Raw genomic sequence first — 18,663 nt, forward strand, 5'->3', positions numbered from 1 at the left:
AAATGAATCATAATGTAAAATGTCCCCCACAAATGCAACACGTAGAGATCAGAAACCCAGGGTGAAAGACAGCACAATGGTGAAGACAGCATCCACCTCATCTTTGCTGGACTGTGTGCATCGGACTGCTGTGTTGGCTTCATGGCTCTCTGGCTGTGCCACAGTGCCCTCTGATGCTATTGGGCTACTGTAGGCAAACTGATATTTCTGGAACTTTTTCAGGGCACCTAGAACAATGGTGACTGAAACAAAGGCACTCATGTAATGTCGCTCAGAGCGTAGGCAGGATTTCCACCTTGGCCATGACAGCTGTAGCTGTTTTGGCAGGTGGACTGAAGTCTCCTCCAATTTAGGCAGAGAAACTCAGCTCAAAGGAAGAAAGGTTTATTTTGGCACATGGTTGCTGAAATTGGCTAGGGTACTTTCAGCAAGACGGCGAGGCCTTATCATGACAGAAGCATGTGGACAAAAGCTGCCTGCTAGTGGAAACCAAGAAATAGGTCTTGCTTCTACCACAGAAAGCCCATCCAAATCTCCAAACCCATTAAAGTATGACTTCATACAATCCATGAGGTCAGAGCCCTTGTGAACCAATCACTTCCCAAAGGCTCCTCCTCTGAACCCTGCTGTGCCTGGGACCAATCCTTTGATGCATACGTTTTTAGGGGATGCATGGCATGGTGACATACTCCTTTAATCTCAACATCCAGGAAGCAAAGGCATGCAGACCTCTGAGTTTCAGGCCAGACAAGGCTACATAGTGAGACTGCATCTCAAAACAAAACAAAAAACTAATATCAAATGGACAAGGCATAAAAATAACACCAAGTTTAGGGTAATCCTCAAAACTGTTCCTAAGAAAGCTTGATTTGTGGTCTGCATGACTAATACTCCATTGGATGATAAAATTATTTAAATGGTGACTTTTTATAGTGAAGGTTCATTATGAGTTGATTTATAAAATAGCCACCATTTTAGGGTTCCAGATCCACACTTCCATTATGAAGTGGAGAAATCTACTTCATGGAAGTCTCCCCATTCTCATCTCCCCACCCCTTCCCACCACACTCCCAACTTCCACTCACAGCTTCCTATTCTTTGCTGTTATTCCTCTTAACCAGTAAGTCTGACTTTCCAGAAAAATAAAAATAAAAATAAATATAAAATAAAATAAAACTCAACACCAGTCACTTGTTAAAGGGCATATTTATTACTTCTCTGGTATAAACAAAGCATCCATTGCACATTTGTCAGTTCATGACTTTGTCATCATGTCTACCTAGAATAGCTGTCACCAAACAGTGTGACCAACTGGGAGGGGGATGAGGGTTGAGGAACATGTCCTGAAGTCTTTCAGAATAAATAGTAACAAACACAAGTGTGACAATAAAATAAATTACAAAATTAAATAGTATTAAATCAATAGGATTAAATTAAATAAAATTTCAAGTGAAGAGTCCCTGGATGTAGCTACTTGGCAGCAAACAGCTTATAGGAGATGGAGCTATGCAGGTGGCAGGAATGTTCTGGGGCTCAAGCCCCTGCTCTACACGGGACCCATGGAGGTTTGGGGGTTCCTCGGTGCCTCCAAGACTCTCAGGCATTCAGTTCCAGGTCAGTGATGTATTCTTGGACCCAGGTCTCTTTGGAGTCAGCACAGATCTGCCGGTTTTTCTTGGTCAGGAAACTACACAGAGAGAGGTAAGGATCAAGAAACTTAAATATCCAATGAGAGAGTCTGACTTCCTCTGTGTTTTCTCCATCGCTCCCGTCCTCTCACTGGCACCCTTTAGATGATCCTGTGCTTCCCTTTTTGTGACACCGCCCCCCCCCGCCTCCACCCCATGACTGAGAAATCCTCTCTTACACTGTACCTCACCCCACTTTATCAGGAAAAGCATGAGAACAGAACTTACATGACGCCTGGCTGGGAGCAAAGGCTGCTGGTTTCAAAATAGTCAACGATGAATTGGCGTGGAATCTTCCGGCTGTAGGAGAAGCAGCAGGCAGTCGGGGTGTCAGCTCCATCTGTAGGGGAAGGGACAGAACAAATTCAAGTCATCATTGAACAGAGTAGGATACCTAAAACAACTTAAGAGGCGAGGAAGGCTGCCTTGTTTGGGGTGGGAGTTGGAAGGCTAAGGATCTGGAAGGCATTTGGGCATTTGGGACCAGAAATGTCATTGCTTCTGTCTCTGTTCTATCTATATTTTCACAGTGGGCTTTCTCTTCCTCTATGTGTTGCCCTGTGTCTTTCCCACAGCTTTCTCTAATACCAGAAGTCAGCAAAAAAGACACCAGGGCATCACCATAAGACATCCCAGAGGCAGAGCTCCTTAAGAATCCCAGGGCTGGCTAGTAAGTACATGACAGCACTATCCTTACTGTGATTTCAAGTTCTGGGTACCTATAAAAGGTTAGACCCTTCTACACCATAGAGAGGAAAATAAAAATCTCAAAGAGAAAGACCAGTTTCTTTTCTCTTGTAGACTCTGAAACCACAGAAAAGACTGCTATGGTCTGCCTTAGACCAGAGACTGGGGACACATCCTGTAGCAGTGTAGACTCACATGGCGCTGAGAAGACTTGGTTGCAGAGTGTCATGGTACAGAGAAGAACAGCAAGGGCAGCGGTGGAGACCTTCATGATGTTGAGCAGGTGACAGAGGGTGATCTTGTCAGCAGAACAAAAAAGGGACTGGTACTCGCTGCTGCTTGTATCCTTCTGGTGTCTGAAGCCATGTGCCCCTCCTCTTATAGGTAGCCCTAGCAGATGAGGAAATGGAATCTGGGGCTGAGGAGGGAAAATTTTAAGCACAGCAATGGTGTCATGATGGATATTACACAACCCAGGGTCCCCAGTGACCACAGGGGCTCAGGATATCCAAGAATAGCATCTCTGAGATATAAGTCTCAGCTCTCAACTCGTGACCTGTTCTTTCTTCTTGTGGGGAAGTAGTTTCTCTTATGAGCAGGAGGAGGTAGGACAGTGTCAACCCAGGGCTATTCTTAGCCGGTCCCATCTCATGAGAACCGTTCCGTGAATAAACACTCCAAACCTGTTCCTTGCCATGGAAAGGAAACTCTCGTTATTTCTCAGCTTCTCAAACCACATGGAAGAATAGCTGTGGATGGTGGCACACAGCCCCTCCTACCACCACGGTGAGGGACTGAGGTAAAGCATCTCCAGCTCGAGCAATGGGGAAGACGCGGTCACATTTAAGACATTTGTTCAATCATCAGCCGCAGAGTGACTAGGCCACTGGGTTGAACATTAGTTGTGGATCATAAAGATACTTCAAGTGTGGGTGTTAATATGTGAGAAGCCTAAAAATATTTTTTTCCATTAAGCTAGAAATAGCCTTTCTAGGAAAGATTTTTGTGGAAACAACCCAAATGTAAAGCCATCTTTAAATATTGAGACAGCTGGTCCACTGTCATTATAACTTGAAACTAAAGAAACAAAACCTTTCACTATGAAAAAAGTATAGATTAAATTATAGTATATACATTGGATTGCTTGTTTATGAAGCTCTTAAAATTAATAAAATGACATAAATACACTCATAACATCGGTGATAAAAATATCAAGAAACATTATACAAGTTTTACAAAGTGAAGAATTCTACAAATATCTGGAAATATACAGTTTTTCACACCAAACCCAGGCATTATAAATAAATAATACTGGAATTTTTTTTTAAAATCGCTAAAAATAAAAATTTAAAGAATTATTAAAACCTTGTGCGATGGGCCTGTGAGTGGTTAATTTTCTTATATTTTGAGATTTTTTAAATTTTTATTTGGTGAGATATTATCTTCCTGTCCTCTCACATACTCATGAACTCACTTAGTTTAAAGCATTTTCAATATCACTAGTTTAAAAGTAAGCAGTTATCCAGTGTTTTACTTTTAATTGCTTTTAACTTCTGAGACAAGGTCTCACTAGGTAGTCAAAATTTATGATCCTTCTGCCTCAGGCTCTGGAGTGCTAGGATTACAAGTGTGTAGCATCATGTCTGAAAGAAGGTGCTTGTGAGTGGGCATGCGTGTGTGTGTGTGTGTGTGTGTGTGTGTGCATGCATGTGCATGTAGAGATGCAAGACTGATGTCAGGAATCATCTCCCATCGATGTTCCATGTTACTTGCTGAATCAGGGTCTCTTAATCAAATCCAGAGCTCACTAATGTGGCTGGTCTGCCATATTATCCCCAATCTTTGCACTCCAAGACTAGAATTGACAGGCAGGCTGTGGTGATGCAATATTATGATTTTAAAAATGTCTCCTACATTCTAAGAGACTGGAACTTTTGCTGGGTCTCACACTCAGAATTAATAATGTACCTGCGATCACTTAGGACTTAAGTCTGCTCTCCTACTGTGTACTCAGCCTTTAAGAGAATGATGTAACAATCAGCAGTATTTGCCTTGGGTTTCTCACGTGATCAGCTTTTACAACCTAAGCAAAAGCATTGGCATAATCTTAAATTGTGTACTCTTCCACCCTCTGGATCCAGAACAAGGCATGTGTACCATTTGCTGAAAGCAGCAAGTATAGATGTTGAAAGAACTCTTCTAAAATGAAAACCCATTTATAGATATTGGCTGATATGCAGTGATGCTTGTAGTACAGTTTGTTGTCTGGGTCAGTTGGAGCCAGTGACTTAATCCAATCCTGTTAAAGATTCCTATAATGTGTCCCTTTCTTTCCCCAGGTGATGTTTTCTGTGCTGTTCAATAAATACAGAGCAAGTCTGTGATAGGGACAGTCACACAACTGACATAGTCACACAACAGTCACCCAAGGGACAGAGGCACACAGACATAGAGAGACAGAGTCACACACGGACAGATATGGAGACAGATTGTCAAGACAGCCTTCAGGCAGACACAGTTTCAGTCTCATGCAACAGACAGAGGACAGAGGACACAAGGAGCATGAAGTGAAGAATTCAAACCTAGACTCAATCTTGGTTAAGTGACTCCAAGTGGAGAAGTGCCTTTATTTCCTTCCTCGATGCAATACTGATGCACTATTGGTGACTCAGACACTACTGCTAATGTGTTTAATCTATGCAGCAGAACACCATGCCCACTGGCATTTAGGAAGGTACTGCGCATCTGGACTCTGGGCCTCATGCTTTCAGAACAAGTACTGAACCATCTCTCTAGCCCTTGAAAACAGTTTTGGTAGTTTTTGCCAAACTGTTTGATTGATACTTTGCTGTGACAAATAGTTGAGCTCTTTTTTTGTTTGTTTGTTTTTGTTTTTGTTTTAGTAGCCTTTATCTGTAGATTCCATAGTCTAGCAGGGACAGTTGAAGTAAGTGAATAGGGATCATAGAACTTGGCAGGAAGTACCACGGGAAGAAAATCTCGGAGGTGGGAGGGAGGAATAGCTTTCTGTAGGACTCAGGGCGCCTTCATAGAAGGGATGCCATTTTGATAGGGTCTTAAGGCACAAAGTCAAGGAGACTTCTCCTTTCAACAAAGACATTACAGAAATCCACAGCTTACCTAACTTCAGGGTTGTGGAGCCGCACAACTGCTGCACCTAGGGTTCAGGAACCACTGGATAAGAGGGGACAAAAAGATTGTAAGAGCCGGAGAAGCAGGAAGTCTGCTGTGATACTGTGTCTCCTAAAAATACCATAGAAGCTACTCCACTGCAGTATCACCAACATGGCTGCCTGAGCATTATCTGAACAAGAACAAAACCAATAGACAAGCTAACAGGGAAGGAGGAATTCAACCCTACACAAAGAAGTTCTGGCAGCTAAGGAATGCTGGGAGTGGGGTGTAGGGGATAGTCTTCCTCAGGGAAGAGAGCTAAAGAGGTCATCAAGTGGTTACCCAATACTAAATGGTCAGCCCTAAAAACATACATACAAGTAACAAATAACATTATCTAGACTGACCCAGATTGTATTTATGTATTTAAAAATGCACACCATCTATCTATCTATCTATCTATCTATCTATCTATCTATCTCTCACACATATAATACACACACACAATATGCACATGCATATATATATATGTAATGACAAAGAAAAAAGGGTCATGAGTTTGAGAAAGTGTAGAGGGAAGAAAAGGAAGGGGAAATTTATGTAATTGTAATCTCAAAAAAATTAAAAAGAATCACACAAAATTTGAATGCATATGAACAGAGTGGTAGGGTATAACTTTGTGGGTTCAGTGGAATGACAGAGAATTTTGGGGAACAGCGATGGTGAAGCTAAGTTGTGGTGGGTTGAACCAAGGAGACTTTAAAATCTCTCCAGAGGAGTTGGAGTTCACAGGTTAGATCCAAGAAAACGGTGGAGGGCTTCAGGCATAAGCAAACCAAGGACACACTTGGGCAGTCTGTCCCTTCCAAGTGTCTACAGAGTCACTTTCCCCCTCATTTTTCAAATTTTACTTTATTATGATTATTATTATTACTACATTGCATGTTGTGCATTCACACGTGTTCATGTGCATGTGAGTGTGCCATGTGACACAGCATGTATGTGAAGGTCAGAGGACAGCATTCGCCAGCTTCCTCTCTTCAGGGACTGAAGTCAGGTAGTCAGGTATTGTTATGCCCAGATCACAAAACCCAAAGACCATCAGGACTAGACTCTGATGCAATTTACACGAGGATTTATTCGAGCTCCAGATGCAAACCTTCCCTGATGCAGCAGGTTAGGTGAGTGACTACAAGGTCTGGGGGAAGGGGTTTTTAAAGGAAAAAGACCACCCCCCCCGGAAGCGGGGAAGGGGCATTTCTAAGTCTTGGCATCGCATGATTGGGTAAGAGGTTTATGGCAAGTTGACTTTTGAAGTGATTGGCCTGTTTTAGGCACAAAGGCTGCTAATGGCTCTGGCCCGACTCTCTGGAGAATTTCTAGCCATTAAATTAATGGCTGCTACGGAAGAGGAGTGATGAATACCCTTCAGGTTTCCAGGAGGTGTTGCTATCTTCTGAGGGAAAAGTATGCAGGAAAGGGAGGGTTGCTAGGAAACGCTATCTCTTTTAGTGCAAAAAAGAACATCATAGGACCCAGTAGTTCTCAGCAGCTGCAGCTGGCTGGATATGTCTCACCTTGGGACCTTATTTTTGACCTAAACTTATGTCTCCAGACCTCTGCTTAGGTTTCTCAGTTTCTCAGTCTATGTGTAGCAAATAATGTTGCCTGCTAAGAAAGCTTGCTAAGGCATTTTGCATTTTGAAATGAAATGTATCTCACTGTCTCCCAAAATGAAAGGACTACCAGAACAACTTGAGGTGCTGCTTATAACATCAAAGTCTTGCTAAGATTGAACTTTTCCTGATTCTGAGATTTTTCTATCAAGATTTCTCATAGTGGGGGCTTGAAAGAGATGACTCAGCAGGACTTGTGGGCCTAGTAGCTGGTACTCACATGATAGCTCACAACCACCTGTAACTGCATTTCCAGATGACCCAATATCCTTTTCTGACTTTCTTGGGCACAAGCCACTCACACAATGTATATACATATGTGTAGACAAATACTCACATGCATCCAATAAAAATTAATAAATCATAAAAAATAAATCTTCCTGGATGGTGGTGGCACATGCATTTATTTAATCTTAGCACCAGGGAAGGTAGAGGCAGGTAAATCTCTGTGAGTTCAAGGCCAGCCTGGTCTGCAGATTGAGTTCCAGGACAGTCATGGCTACACAGAGAAATCCTGTTTGAAAAACAAAGAAACAAATGAAAAAGAATTCTCATCTAAAAAGGAGTGGAAATGAATTACTAGTGACTAGAGGCTAAGTTTAATGGCTTAAAATTTTTTTTGTCTTCTGTGTCCTTAAACATTTTTTTATTGTTATGCTGTAGCATTTTTGATACTTTCATACATTAGTACTGTTGTTGGGAGCACAAATGCCCCTGTGCTCACAAGATAAGTTCTGAGAAACCAGGAATGTTGAATACACGTGGTTGTTTCTTCAGGGGGAGAGATGTATAACCTATTTTTCCACCCAGAAGACTGTGACTAGAGGTACTTAACACCTGGTGAGCTGTACTATCTGTACGGCCAGGCCACACCAAGCTCCCATAAGCAGGACCGGAAGTGGCTAATCGTCTAGGTGACCTTTGTGTTATCTGTATGGCCAGGGGATCCCCCAAGCTCCCACAAGCAGGACCAGAAATGGCAAAGAACCCAAATGATCTCTACACTCTCTGTGTGACCAAGACCACATCAGATCCCCCTCTAGCCCTTTAAGGTAACACATGTAGCCTATCCCTCGAACCCATCTTCACAGACGAAGTGACATGGACTTGGAGAAGAGTTTCGATGTAACTGGGGTTTGAGACACACCAGGAAACTTTTTTTTCTAAACTGTACTGCACTTAAAAATGTGTAAGATAGACTGCCCAGGGTCAGACTCTAGAGGTCTGAATCAACATGGGCTGCTGAGTTGTGTTGAACCAGATTTTCTTCTTGCCTTATGCGACTGACACTCTGCTGGCTCCCACATACTGAGTTACATTTTTTCCACTACTCTACCTCTCCAACTTCTCCTATGCCCCAAACTCCCTCTCAAATTCATGGCTTCTTCTTCTACAGTTGTTCCTGATACACACACACACACACACACACACACTCTATTGAGTCCATTTAGTATTGCTCTTACATGCATGTATTTAGGGCTGATCACTTGGATTTGGATAGCCTATTGGTTCATCCCTGAAGAAAACTTATCATCCCTCTTTCAGCAGCCTATTGCTTGCCTATAGCTTTTCATCTAGGGGCGGGGCCTTGTGAAATTTCCCCTCTTCACACTGCTATGTGAACTGGTAGCTTCTAGAAACATGTGTCCCAGTCCTTCAGCTTTACAGCCTTTAAAGCATACAGGCTCTGTTTCCGTTCTTCTGGATGATTGCTAACACTGGTAGCATGAGACAAAGCAAAGGCAAGGGCAAGGGCAATGGCAGCTTCATCAGGACAGGGGCGTACATGTTTCTTTCTATCTGCTACCAATTCTAAAGAAAAGCATCATAATCACTCATTTCATTGGAAACCACATTCCAGGAAAACCAGGAGTGGAGGCAGGAGAACCAGAAGTTCAAGGTCATCCTCAGCTACATAATGAATTTGAGGCTAGCCTTGGCTACATGAGACCCTGTCACAGAAGCAAAACCACACACAGTCACCCTACAACACCTAGAAGTTGCCCACTCTCAACAGGAACTTATCAGACCATGTGTTGTTATCTATCTACTGCTTCTGTCTCCCAGTCATCAGCCCCTCCCCCACCACAATCTTCTCTCTTCGTAGGAAGCCACCTTCATGCCTATGATTCAGATTCTGAGGACTGGATTCTAAAAGCTGGGGAAGGTAGAAGGGGAAATGACAACTTCTGTGTCATCACTTTTCTGGCAATGGGTACTTCCTACTTCCAGAATTATGGCCCGCACTGCAGTGGGTCTATGTAAAATTTTTGTTTTAAAATTTAAATGATGCCTGGTCTGTTTTAACCAAATTCAACCCACATCTAGTTAGTGGCATCCAGATAACCAAATCCTAGCACACGATGAGTCTAACTTGGTGGGTCTCCTGACCTAGTCTCTAATTTGTAGAATTTCATTCTTTTTTTTTTCTTTTAAATTGGATATTTTCTTTATTTACATTTCAAATGTTTCCCCCTTTCTAGGTCTCCCCTTCAGAAACCCCCATCCCATCCCCCATCCTCTGCCTTGTTGAGGGTGCTCCCCCACCCACCCACTTCTGTCTTCCCACCCTGGCATTCCCCTACACTGGGGCATCAAACATCCTCAGGCCCCAGGGCCGCTCTTCCCACTGATGTCCAACAAGGCCATCCTCTGCCACATATGAGACTGGAGCCATGAGTCCCTCCATGTGTACTCTTTGATTGGTTTTTTTAAATGAAGGTAATTGATGGGATATGAGATCCTTAATGTTTATAGAATTTTAAGACTTTCTGCATCAATCTCCAAACCAGGAAATAGCCCTTTACCATGTGTTTTCACTTGGATTGGAAAGATGACTTATTATATACATAGTACATGCTTAACACACACATTGCATAGGTCATGGAAGGGTTGAGTTGGCAGATGTCAGAAATATTCTAGGTGACAACATATTGATGTTTCCAGGAAAAATGGCTTGCTTGGGTCACACATGGACCTGGTCATCAATACACTTCATGGTCTGTGTTATTTTCCATTGTATCTCCAACAAAGCTACAAGACCTGGCACGTAGTGTGAGGCAAGTGAACAGATCACAGATTTGGTAAAGATATCATCTGCATTAAAATGTAGCGTAGAGCTGAAATACTAATGGGAGGAGAAGGATTACAAAAAGACCATTGAGGCAAGATTTTCAGGGGAAACACCAAGATCAATTAGGTAGGCAGGACAGAAAGTAGCACAATAGACACCCTCAGTGTGGACTGGCTTAATTTATGTCCTAGATTTCCAGTTCATTCCAGCCTTCTCAAGACCCCACCTCAATCCAGGAGAGTATCCTATCTATAGATCCAGGGAGTTCTGGTGCGGCAACTCATCTTCCTTGTCATTGCTTCTGACTGCTCCACTACCTCCTCTCACTTCTCACGTTTCCCACAATCCAGCTCTGCCTATTGTTTTCTTTCTAGTCTCCCCACTGAGGTTCTACTTCCCTGGATACCAGTCTCAGCTCTTGTTTGACATCACCAGCCCCATGAGTGGGCTAACTAATGATAACACTCTAAGTCTATGTCTGGCCTTCCATAGGTTGAAGTAGGCCAGACTCCATCACTCAAAGGCAGAAGCAGCATCCTTGCAGTCAGGCCTCTTTCTCACATCCAGGAGACAAGGACTCACAGATGCCATCTCTTCCTCTTGCAGTGAGCCCTTCATTTCCTGCCTGTGTTCTTGCCATTTCCTCTCTCTCTCTCTGTGTGTGTGTGTGTGTGTGTGTGTGTACGAACGCACGTGATTATTCACAGTAGATTAGATGGTATATTATATATCTTGATACTGGACTCCACCCACCCCCTGAATCCTGGATCATCTATTCCAGGAAAACATCCTGTCCCTTCAAGCTTCCAAATCAGAAACAAGGAAGTCACACTGTCTGCTACCACAACTTCCTACATCTATTTAGACACCTACACTAGTCTATACTGGGAATTAAAACTGAGGGGCTGTGGCAGTGGGCAACAGAAGGAGGAGACAGTGGTGGCAGTGGGTGGAGGTGTGACAGGGGAGTGCAGTTGCTGGAGAGATGACACAGCTGTGAAGGAAGGGCTCTTGCAGAAGATCTGCATTCAATTCCCAGCACCCACGCTGGGCAGCTCACAATCACCTGTATGCACTTCAGCTCCAGATGTATCCGATGCCTCTGGCTTTTATGAGCACTTGCTATCAGGTGCACATAGACACACACATGTATATGATTAATAATAAAGAAACCTTTTAGAAACAAAACAAATTGAAAGCAACTCAAATACTTTATAGAATCAGGGCTCTGCAGTTGCTCGCTACCCATGAATGCTGTTAAGTTCAACCTCCTGTCTACTCAGCAGGGCCATAAGCGGCAAATTAGAAGCAAGGTTTCTTTCCAGCTTTGCCAAAGAGATCTTGCTAAAGCCCCAGACATTCTTCTCTTCCTCGGATGTTCTTTAATTCCATTTCATTGTTTCCAGTGATGTAGAAACTTCCCTGTGGCCTGGCCCCTGCCTGCCTACCTGGCTTTGAACCTTGTTCTTCAGACTTGCTGACCACCAAGACCACGCCTCTGCGTACTGCGGCAGCTGTTTGTGATGATGAGCACCAGCTTGGCAGGGCAAAACACAGGGCAGAGTGAAGTACCGTGGGCACAGGCGCATCCCATAGCAGCCACGGATAGCCATATTTAGGACAAATAAAGAAAATGTCTATTTTTTTTGGCATACATAAATGTTACTACCTTAAAAAAAGATTTATTTATTCATTTATATTATGTCTATAAGTGGTTTGTCTGCACATCTGTCTCCACACCAGAAAAGCAAATTGGATCCTATACAATTGTGAGGTGTCATTTAGGTGCTGGGAATTGAACCCTTGGCCTCTGGAAGAGCAGCTAGTGCTCTTAGTCACTGAGGCATCTCCTCTCCAGCCCCCTAATTTTATTACTTACTGAAGATGAAAACAATCACATAAGTTTGTCATTTTTATGTAAAGATTAAACTTTGGCAAAATATTGGTTACTGGAGGGCACGCAGTATCTTTGGATACTGGAAGGCATCTTTAAATGTAGATTATTTTTTTCTTGACTCCCATTCCGCGCTGTCCCCTCCCATCTCCTCCTGTCCCCAATCTTTCCCTGTTGTCCCACTTCTGCTTTAACACCACATATGCCCATTTGCTAACCCCCATCTCTTTGAAAACTACTCCTAAAATTACCACACTTTTTAAGACTTTAAAAAAAAAGAGAAGTTCATGGATTCTATTGCCCCAAATCACGTGAAGCAAGAACTGCGGTGTACTGACAAGATGTGGCTGTTAAGCTTTTGACAGAAATTTATAGTGAAGTGAGTTTCCTTTTCTGATGAACTTATCCTGGAGCCAGGCTTCCTTGGTTTCATTTCCCAATCTGTGGTGTATCAGCCATGTGTTTTTCTGTTGTTTATTCACCCCTCTGTGCTTAGTGCTTCTGTGAGTAACAGGGACTAACAATGATACCTACTTCAGAGGACCACAGAGAGAATGAAATACATGAGTACTCAGGCTATCACTGGCTCATGGTAAGTGCTGTGTAAAGTGCTAACCACAATTACTATCATTTACATTTTTGTAAGTCTCTGGTTTTTTTAATTAAAAATAATTTAACATTGAAACCCAGATTTTACATGTTTATAAGCACCATGTGATATTTCATTCCATATAACTGACGTTCAAATCAGGATCTGTCTATCCACCAAGTAAATTCCTGGTGGTGAAAACATTCACGATCTTTTCTTCTAGCTCTGTTGAAATATACAGTCTATTATCATTGTCTTTAGTTGCCCTGCTGTGAAACAGGATGCAATAAATGCATCTCACTTATAAAAGCACAGGTCTTTTTATTTTTGCCGAGTAACCAGTACCCACTCTCTGCCTAGCTCATCAGCTCCATTTAGAGAAAAGTTCAAAACAGTCAAATGGACAGAGCTACCTAAGTAGTAGAATCCTTAAATACAAGTGTTAGTACTTCCAGGCAATGGAATGGCATAGATTCCTCAATGAGTGTCTCAGTTAATGACTAAGTCCTTAACACCCCTGACAGATGTTAACTAGCAATGTGAAGGCGAGCTGAGTCGAGAAAGGATGTTACTAACAACTAAAACTCCGTACATAATGATAGAGAATTCTAAGTCATCCTAAATCTTAAGGATTTGATGATATGGGTCTTCCAGTAGTTTCTAAAATTTTTACAGCAACTGCACATTTTTTTTTTTTGGTAGATGGGAAACAAACCAATGTAATTTTCTTTTAAAAGTACAGACTTCAGATTTTTCTCTCTTATTTATTCTTTGATAATTTGACACATGTATACATCCTATCTCCCCTTAATTCCTCCTAACCCTGTCATATCTCTTCCCTCCCCTTCTCTCTCCTCTCATTTGACTGGGAAGGGGATAGAAACACATGTGCAAGCATCAACCAAAGAAAGGGGCTTCGTAAGAAATGCTGGAAGTTTCCAGATACTGGTGAGACTGGAGGTTTCACTCAGGAATTTAACATGCTCTGAAGTCAATGCCCTCTACCTGGGACAGCCAAGGTGGCTGGTGACTATGGTCTGGTGGCCAGAGTCTAGCAGTTGCTGATGAGCTGCTTCAGCTGGCACCCTCTGCTAAGGATGCCATTCAGAACCTTCGCTCTGCATAACCATTGACTTGTCTCTTCCATCCACTATTCAGTGTTTGCTCCCATTTCTCCCAAAGTGACTGAGATACTGCACCGGCAATACCGCTTCTTGGCTTATTGTCTTAGCAAAATGGCTCTGTGTCTCAACTACCTTGGCTTCCCCATCTCAGCTTTTGCCCTCTACTAACACCCTAGTTCCAAGCATGTGCTCACTCTTGGCCCCCAATGCTTAGTGATCCCCTTAACATCTTAACCCTCATACTGTCCCAGGGAGATGCCAGCCTGTCCACATGGTCACCTCTGCTTACTCCGTGGATCTTTAATGTCTCCCAAGAGTCTACTACCCTCTGGTACTCTGTAGACTGTCCTAATACTTGAGTTCCCACTTTCTGAGAGTAAACAACCACTGGAAGAAAGGACCAGCTTAAAGTCACACTGCCCATGGGCTCCAACCCACACTACAATTTTAAGAGGGTCCTCTCGGTGCCCTGGTTTTTTTCATCTGTAATATGAAGACAATGTGATATAGTCTGAGATTCACTCCAATTCTAAACTTCTAAAATGGTCTTCACCTTCTCTGAGGATGCTCTACTTACAATAAGACTCCTCCTCACAGATCAATCATCCATTCCCATCTACCATCCTTAGTGCCCCAGAGCAGATGGCTCCACAGCCCTCCACTAAAAGGTGATAAAGACACGGGCTAATGTAGGCAGAGGCTCCTCCTTAGCCCAGTAAACTTTGACCTTACTTGGAACTTTCTACCTACACATGAAGACTCCCTGAGCCTCGTTGCTACCTCTCATGTGTCACCTTATCCCACCTCACAGGACACTCTATCACTGTCCATGCCATCAATAGGCTAAGATCTCCTTGAGGGAACGATGAGGTTTTATTCCACTGTCTGTGCTCTGACAAAAAGAGGATGAGCAGGAAGTTAGGCTGAACTGAACTGCCATGGGAAATGAAGTCCATGAGGACCTAAGAGCCCAAAGACACAAATTCTTGATGTGTGAGCGTGACTCTCCATCAACCCAAAAAGCTCATCAGAAAGACTAGCTTGTGTGCAGCAGGGAACACAGAACACAAGACCTGGGTGATGAGGCTGAGGACAGAAAGTGTAGCAGAGCGGTGGGTGCGGTCTGTGCACTGGGAAAAGAGGACCAATGAGGGAGGACAAACTTGTGCTCTGTGAAATGACTGTGAAGCAACCCAGGGCACTGCTCTCTTTTCCAGCTTTTAACTTGGAAGCACTGAGGAGACCAGGCTCCCTTGTTTTTTACTTTTTGTTTTCTGTTTCTGAGAGGAACATGTTGCAGTGTGAGGTCTAGGGTAAGCAGGTGAGTCAGGGTAATTGAGCTAAAGGTGAGCGAGATCTTGGGTCCACCATCCAGTTTCCTTCATTTGCCTTACTTTGAGTTTGACTGTCCCCCGACCCTCAGCCTTGGTAGACTGCATCTTCTACACAGGTCCCCAAGCAACTAGGAACATGAGAAATGTTCCTAGGGACTGGCTGGAAAACACCCATATGCTTAGGTTGGCTACACATTTTGTCTGCAGCAAACACTATCACTAGGTATCAATCCTTATTTATACTAGAACATTCATTGGGTCTTTCAAACTTTCAAACTGTTTCTCTTATTCCAATAAAATGTCCTGAAATCTCTATTTTTTTCCTCTCCTGTTCTTGTTCTAGATAGGCTAAACCAACTCTTCTGAATGATGCTGATTGAATGGTATTTCTGTGTGTAGAAGAGTCTGGAGTGGTCAGTGTCTTCTCTCTTGTGGTCACACCCTATGTTTGTTCTGGAAATCACAGCCACCTGGAAAGATTGACGTGAAGACTCCACTGCCTGGAGGTGCCGACCCCCAAGTGAAGTGACTTCTTATCCACAAGCCTTTGCTGGCAGGTGTGAACATTGCATCCTTCCTCTCTGGTTCACAACCCCCTTTCGCTGCCCCAGTCACTATCTTTGGTGTACCACTTCCCCCTCCTGCATGCACCCCACTTCTCCACTCCATCTCCCTCCTTTCTCTTCCGTGATGTCACTGCTGGGGGGAAGACAGTCTGTCAGGAACTCCTCACTTTCAGCCAACTTCAGTTTCTTTCTCGATGCCATGACATCATCTTTACTCATGAGATTCCGTTTTCCTTCCTGCAACCCCAACCCTTGTCTTAGGCCCCAGAGTCCCTATAAAGAGGGGTTCCCAACTCAGATCAGCACAGCACTCAGCCAGCTTCTGAAGCTTCTGGGCCCTGCAGTCCCAGCTCTGTGCAAACCTAACCCCAAGCAACACCATGAAGCTCTGCGTGTCTGCCCTCTCTCTCCTCCTGCTCGTGGCTGCCTTCTGTGCTCCAGGGTTCTCAGCACCAAGTAAGTCAACTCTTCCAGCTGCTTCCAGCCCCCACCTAGTCCAGTCTTCCAACTGGGGTCAGCCCAATAGTTAGGTTTGGGTAGGGGAACCAAAGGGAACTGGGAAGATTCCCAAGTCTCTTGTTAAACATGGAATCTACTAGACAGCCATTAATCCTTAAGCTCCCAAGAGAGGGAATCCTTCACAGCCAATGGTCAGATATTGAATCAGCTTTCTCTCTGGTTTAAACTTGTTTGTCTTTATGCCTTGATTTCCCCACCTTTAATATGAAGCAATTGAGAGGTGTTCTGAGTTTTGATCTAGTTTCAATCTTCTAGATTTTTTCCCCCTTCTTCTTTGAGAAGTATCTAGTTAGAGTAGAAGTCTCATTCTGGGCTGGAGAGATGGCTCAATGGTTAAGAGCACTGACTGCTCTTCCAGAGGACTTGAGTTCAATTCCCAGCAACCACATGGTGGCTCACAACCATCTGTAATAGGATCCAACGCACTCTTCTAGTGTGTGTCTGAAGACAGTTACTGTGTACTCATATAAATAAATAAATAAATAAAAGTTAATTAATCAATTAGTTAATTAATTAAAAATAAAAAGAAGTCTCATTCTGGGTGGATGACCATAGATTTCAGGGACCATGTTTTGGGTTCCAGTAGTCCATAAGAATGCTCAATGAAGATTTATAATGAACAGTGCCTGGTACAGTTTTGACCTTACCCTCACTTTTCCTTCCAGTGGGCTCTGACCCTCCCACTTCCTGCTGTTTCTCTTACACCTCCCGGCAGCTTCATAGAAGCTTTGTGATGGATTACTATGAGACCAGCAGTCTTTGTTCCAAGCCAGCTGTGGTGTAAGTACACATTGAGATGAGGGCAAGATTTGAAAAGGGCCAGGTTCAGGTGAAAATGTTATCTAACCGAAGGGGGTCAATTCTAAGGGGGTCAATTGAAGCTCTGCCAAAGAACAGTGAGGTCATGAGGTTCTGGTGGTTGCTGGGTGGGCAGTAAAGTGTGGAGTCAGGAATGGCTTTTGGGGAGGAAGTTGCCACACGCTACGGAACTAGAAAACAGAAGATGATGCATACATACTATATAGATAGATTGCTTAAACTATGTTAGAAGAGCATGTAGAAAGGGCATTTGAAAAATTGGGAGACATATTCATATTGATTATCAAGCCTGTTGTTTTCTAATATAGGGAACCCCTGAGGCTGCAGCTACACCTCTGGGTCAGAGTTATAGGGGGTCTAATGTAGGGTCATCCAGAAAGGATGATCTACTATGGCTACCCATACAAGCAATGGTCAAGCAGAACAAGATTCCCAAGTCTGCAGTTAAATAGAGTCTATCAGACATCCACTAATCCTTAAGCTTCTGTTTCCTTAAGAATTAACAGCCAATAGAGGGAAATGGTGGACTGGAAGTCAGATATCGAATCAGCTTTCTCTCTGGTTTAAACGTGTTTGTCTCTATGGCTTGATTTCAATAGCATAGGCATATATATTGAGACAAAGGACAGTGGTAGATGTCCTCTAAGGTCCCATGGGGTTCTCATCTGTGCTCTCTTTCTTTTACAGATTCCTGACCAAAAGAGGCAGACAGATCTGTGCTAACCCCAGCGAGCCCTGGGTCACTGAGTACATGAACGACTTGGAGTTGAACTGAGTAGCTCCAGAGGCAGGGCCACTTCAGGAGAGGCCTCCTCAGCCCTGATGCTTCTCACTGAGAAGCGCCCTTGCTCCTCACATTCAGATTTCCTGCCCCTCTTCTTAATTTAAATCACTGTGTAGACTTTGTTTTATTTTGTTTTGTTTTTTGGGGAGAGTATTATTTCTATTATTTATGTTTTAGTTACAGGACACGTGTCTCCCATGGAGATGGTCCACCATTGTTGTTTCTCTGCTATTGTGGATATGACTGTGTAATTGATTTCATGCATTTTCATAATAAATCTTTCTTTAAGATATAGTTGTGATTTTGCCTCGATTCTGATTTAGGTTGAAACCACCTGGTGCTATTAGGTATAAACCACAGTTACTGAGTAAATGCTGAGACCCTAACAAGTGCTCTTGGCTACGTGCTCTCAAAAATTCTGCCAATATTTCTAATGAAAATGATATTTTATTTATTTATTTATTTCAATCATTTTATTCATTTACATTTCAAATTATATCCGCCTTCCTGATAACACCTCGACAACCCCATCATCCCATCCCTCATCTCCCTTCTCCCCTTTGCCTCTATGAGGGTGCTTCTCCACCCACTCACCCACTCCCACCATACCATCCTCCTTTGCTGGGACATCAAGCCACCACAGGACTAAGGGCCTCCCCTCCTACTGATGCCAGATAAGGCCATCCTCTGCTACATATGTATCTGGAGCCATGGATCCCTCCAAGTATACTCTTTGGTTGGTGGTTTAGTCTCTGGGAGCTCTGGGTGGTCCAGT

At 43.3% G+C, this 18,663-nt stretch overlaps 2 protein-coding genes across 3 annotated transcripts; one reads left to right on the top strand and one right to left on the bottom strand.

Moving 5' to 3' along the window:
- Nucleotides 1–1,187: 1,187 nt before the first annotated feature.
- LOC110305707 (C-C motif chemokine 3) lies at nucleotides 1,188–2,741 on the bottom strand. The gene is made up of 3 exons (XM_021177769.1): nucleotides 2,571–2,741; nucleotides 1,917–2,028; nucleotides 1,188–1,687 (listed from the first exon to the last, which is right to left on the bottom strand). Exons 1-3 carry the CDS (start codon nucleotides 2,644–2,646, stop codon nucleotides 1,597–1,599), a joined length of 279 nt encoding a protein of 92 aa, XP_021033428.1. The 5' UTR covers nucleotides 2,647–2,741; the 3' UTR covers nucleotides 1,188–1,596.
- Nucleotides 2,742–16,067: 13,326 nt separating this feature from the next.
- LOC110305759 (C-C motif chemokine 4) lies at nucleotides 16,068–18,182 on the top strand. Of its 2 annotated transcripts, none has more exons than XM_021177850.1 (3): nucleotides 16,068–16,222; nucleotides 16,951–17,065; nucleotides 17,792–18,182. In XM_021177850.1, exons 1-3 carry the CDS (start codon nucleotides 16,147–16,149, stop codon nucleotides 17,877–17,879), a joined length of 279 nt encoding a protein of 92 aa, XP_021033509.1. In that variant the 5' UTR covers nucleotides 16,068–16,146; the 3' UTR covers nucleotides 17,880–18,182. The 2 variants fall into 2 exon arrangements, with proteins under 2 accessions (XP_021033509.1, XP_021033511.1); XM_021177852.2 differs by having other exon boundaries at nucleotides 16,090–16,222; nucleotides 17,807–18,103.
- The last annotated feature ends 481 nt before the right edge of the window (nucleotides 18,183–18,663 follow it).

Source organism: Mus caroli, chromosome 11, assembly GCF_900094665.2.
Source record: "Mus caroli chromosome 11, CAROLI_EIJ_v1.1, whole genome shotgun sequence".
NCBI lineage: Eukaryota > Metazoa > Chordata > Mammalia > Rodentia > Muridae > Mus > Mus caroli.

What these genes read in the sequence shown, in the direction of transcription:
- LOC110305707 (XM_021177769.1), bottom strand. Translation starts at nt 2,646, where the DNA reads ATGAAGGTCTCCACCGCTGCCCTTGCTGTTCTTCTCTGTACCATGACA. An exon ending in CCAAGTCTTCTCAGCGCCAT is followed by an intron (nt 2,029 to 2,570) that starts GTGAGTCTACAC and finishes CTTCCCCTACAG; the next exon opens with ATGGAGCTGACACCCCGACT. An exon ending in TGCTCCCAGCCAGGCGTCAT is followed by an intron (nt 1,688 to 1,916) that starts GTAAGTTCTGTT and finishes CTCTCTGTGTAG; the next exon opens with TTTCCTGACCAAGAAAAACC.
- LOC110305759 (XM_021177850.1), top strand. Translation starts at nt 16,147, where the DNA reads ATGAAGCTCTGCGTGTCTGCCCTCTCTCTCCTCCTGCTCGTGGCTGCC. An exon ending in TCCAGGGTTCTCAGCACCAA is followed by an intron (nt 16,223 to 16,950) that starts GTAAGTCAACTC and finishes TTTTCCTTCCAG; the next exon opens with TGGGCTCTGACCCTCCCACT. An exon ending in TGTTCCAAGCCAGCTGTGGT is followed by an intron (nt 17,066 to 17,791) that starts GTAAGTACACAT and finishes TTTCTTTTACAG; the next exon opens with ATTCCTGACCAAAAGAGGCA.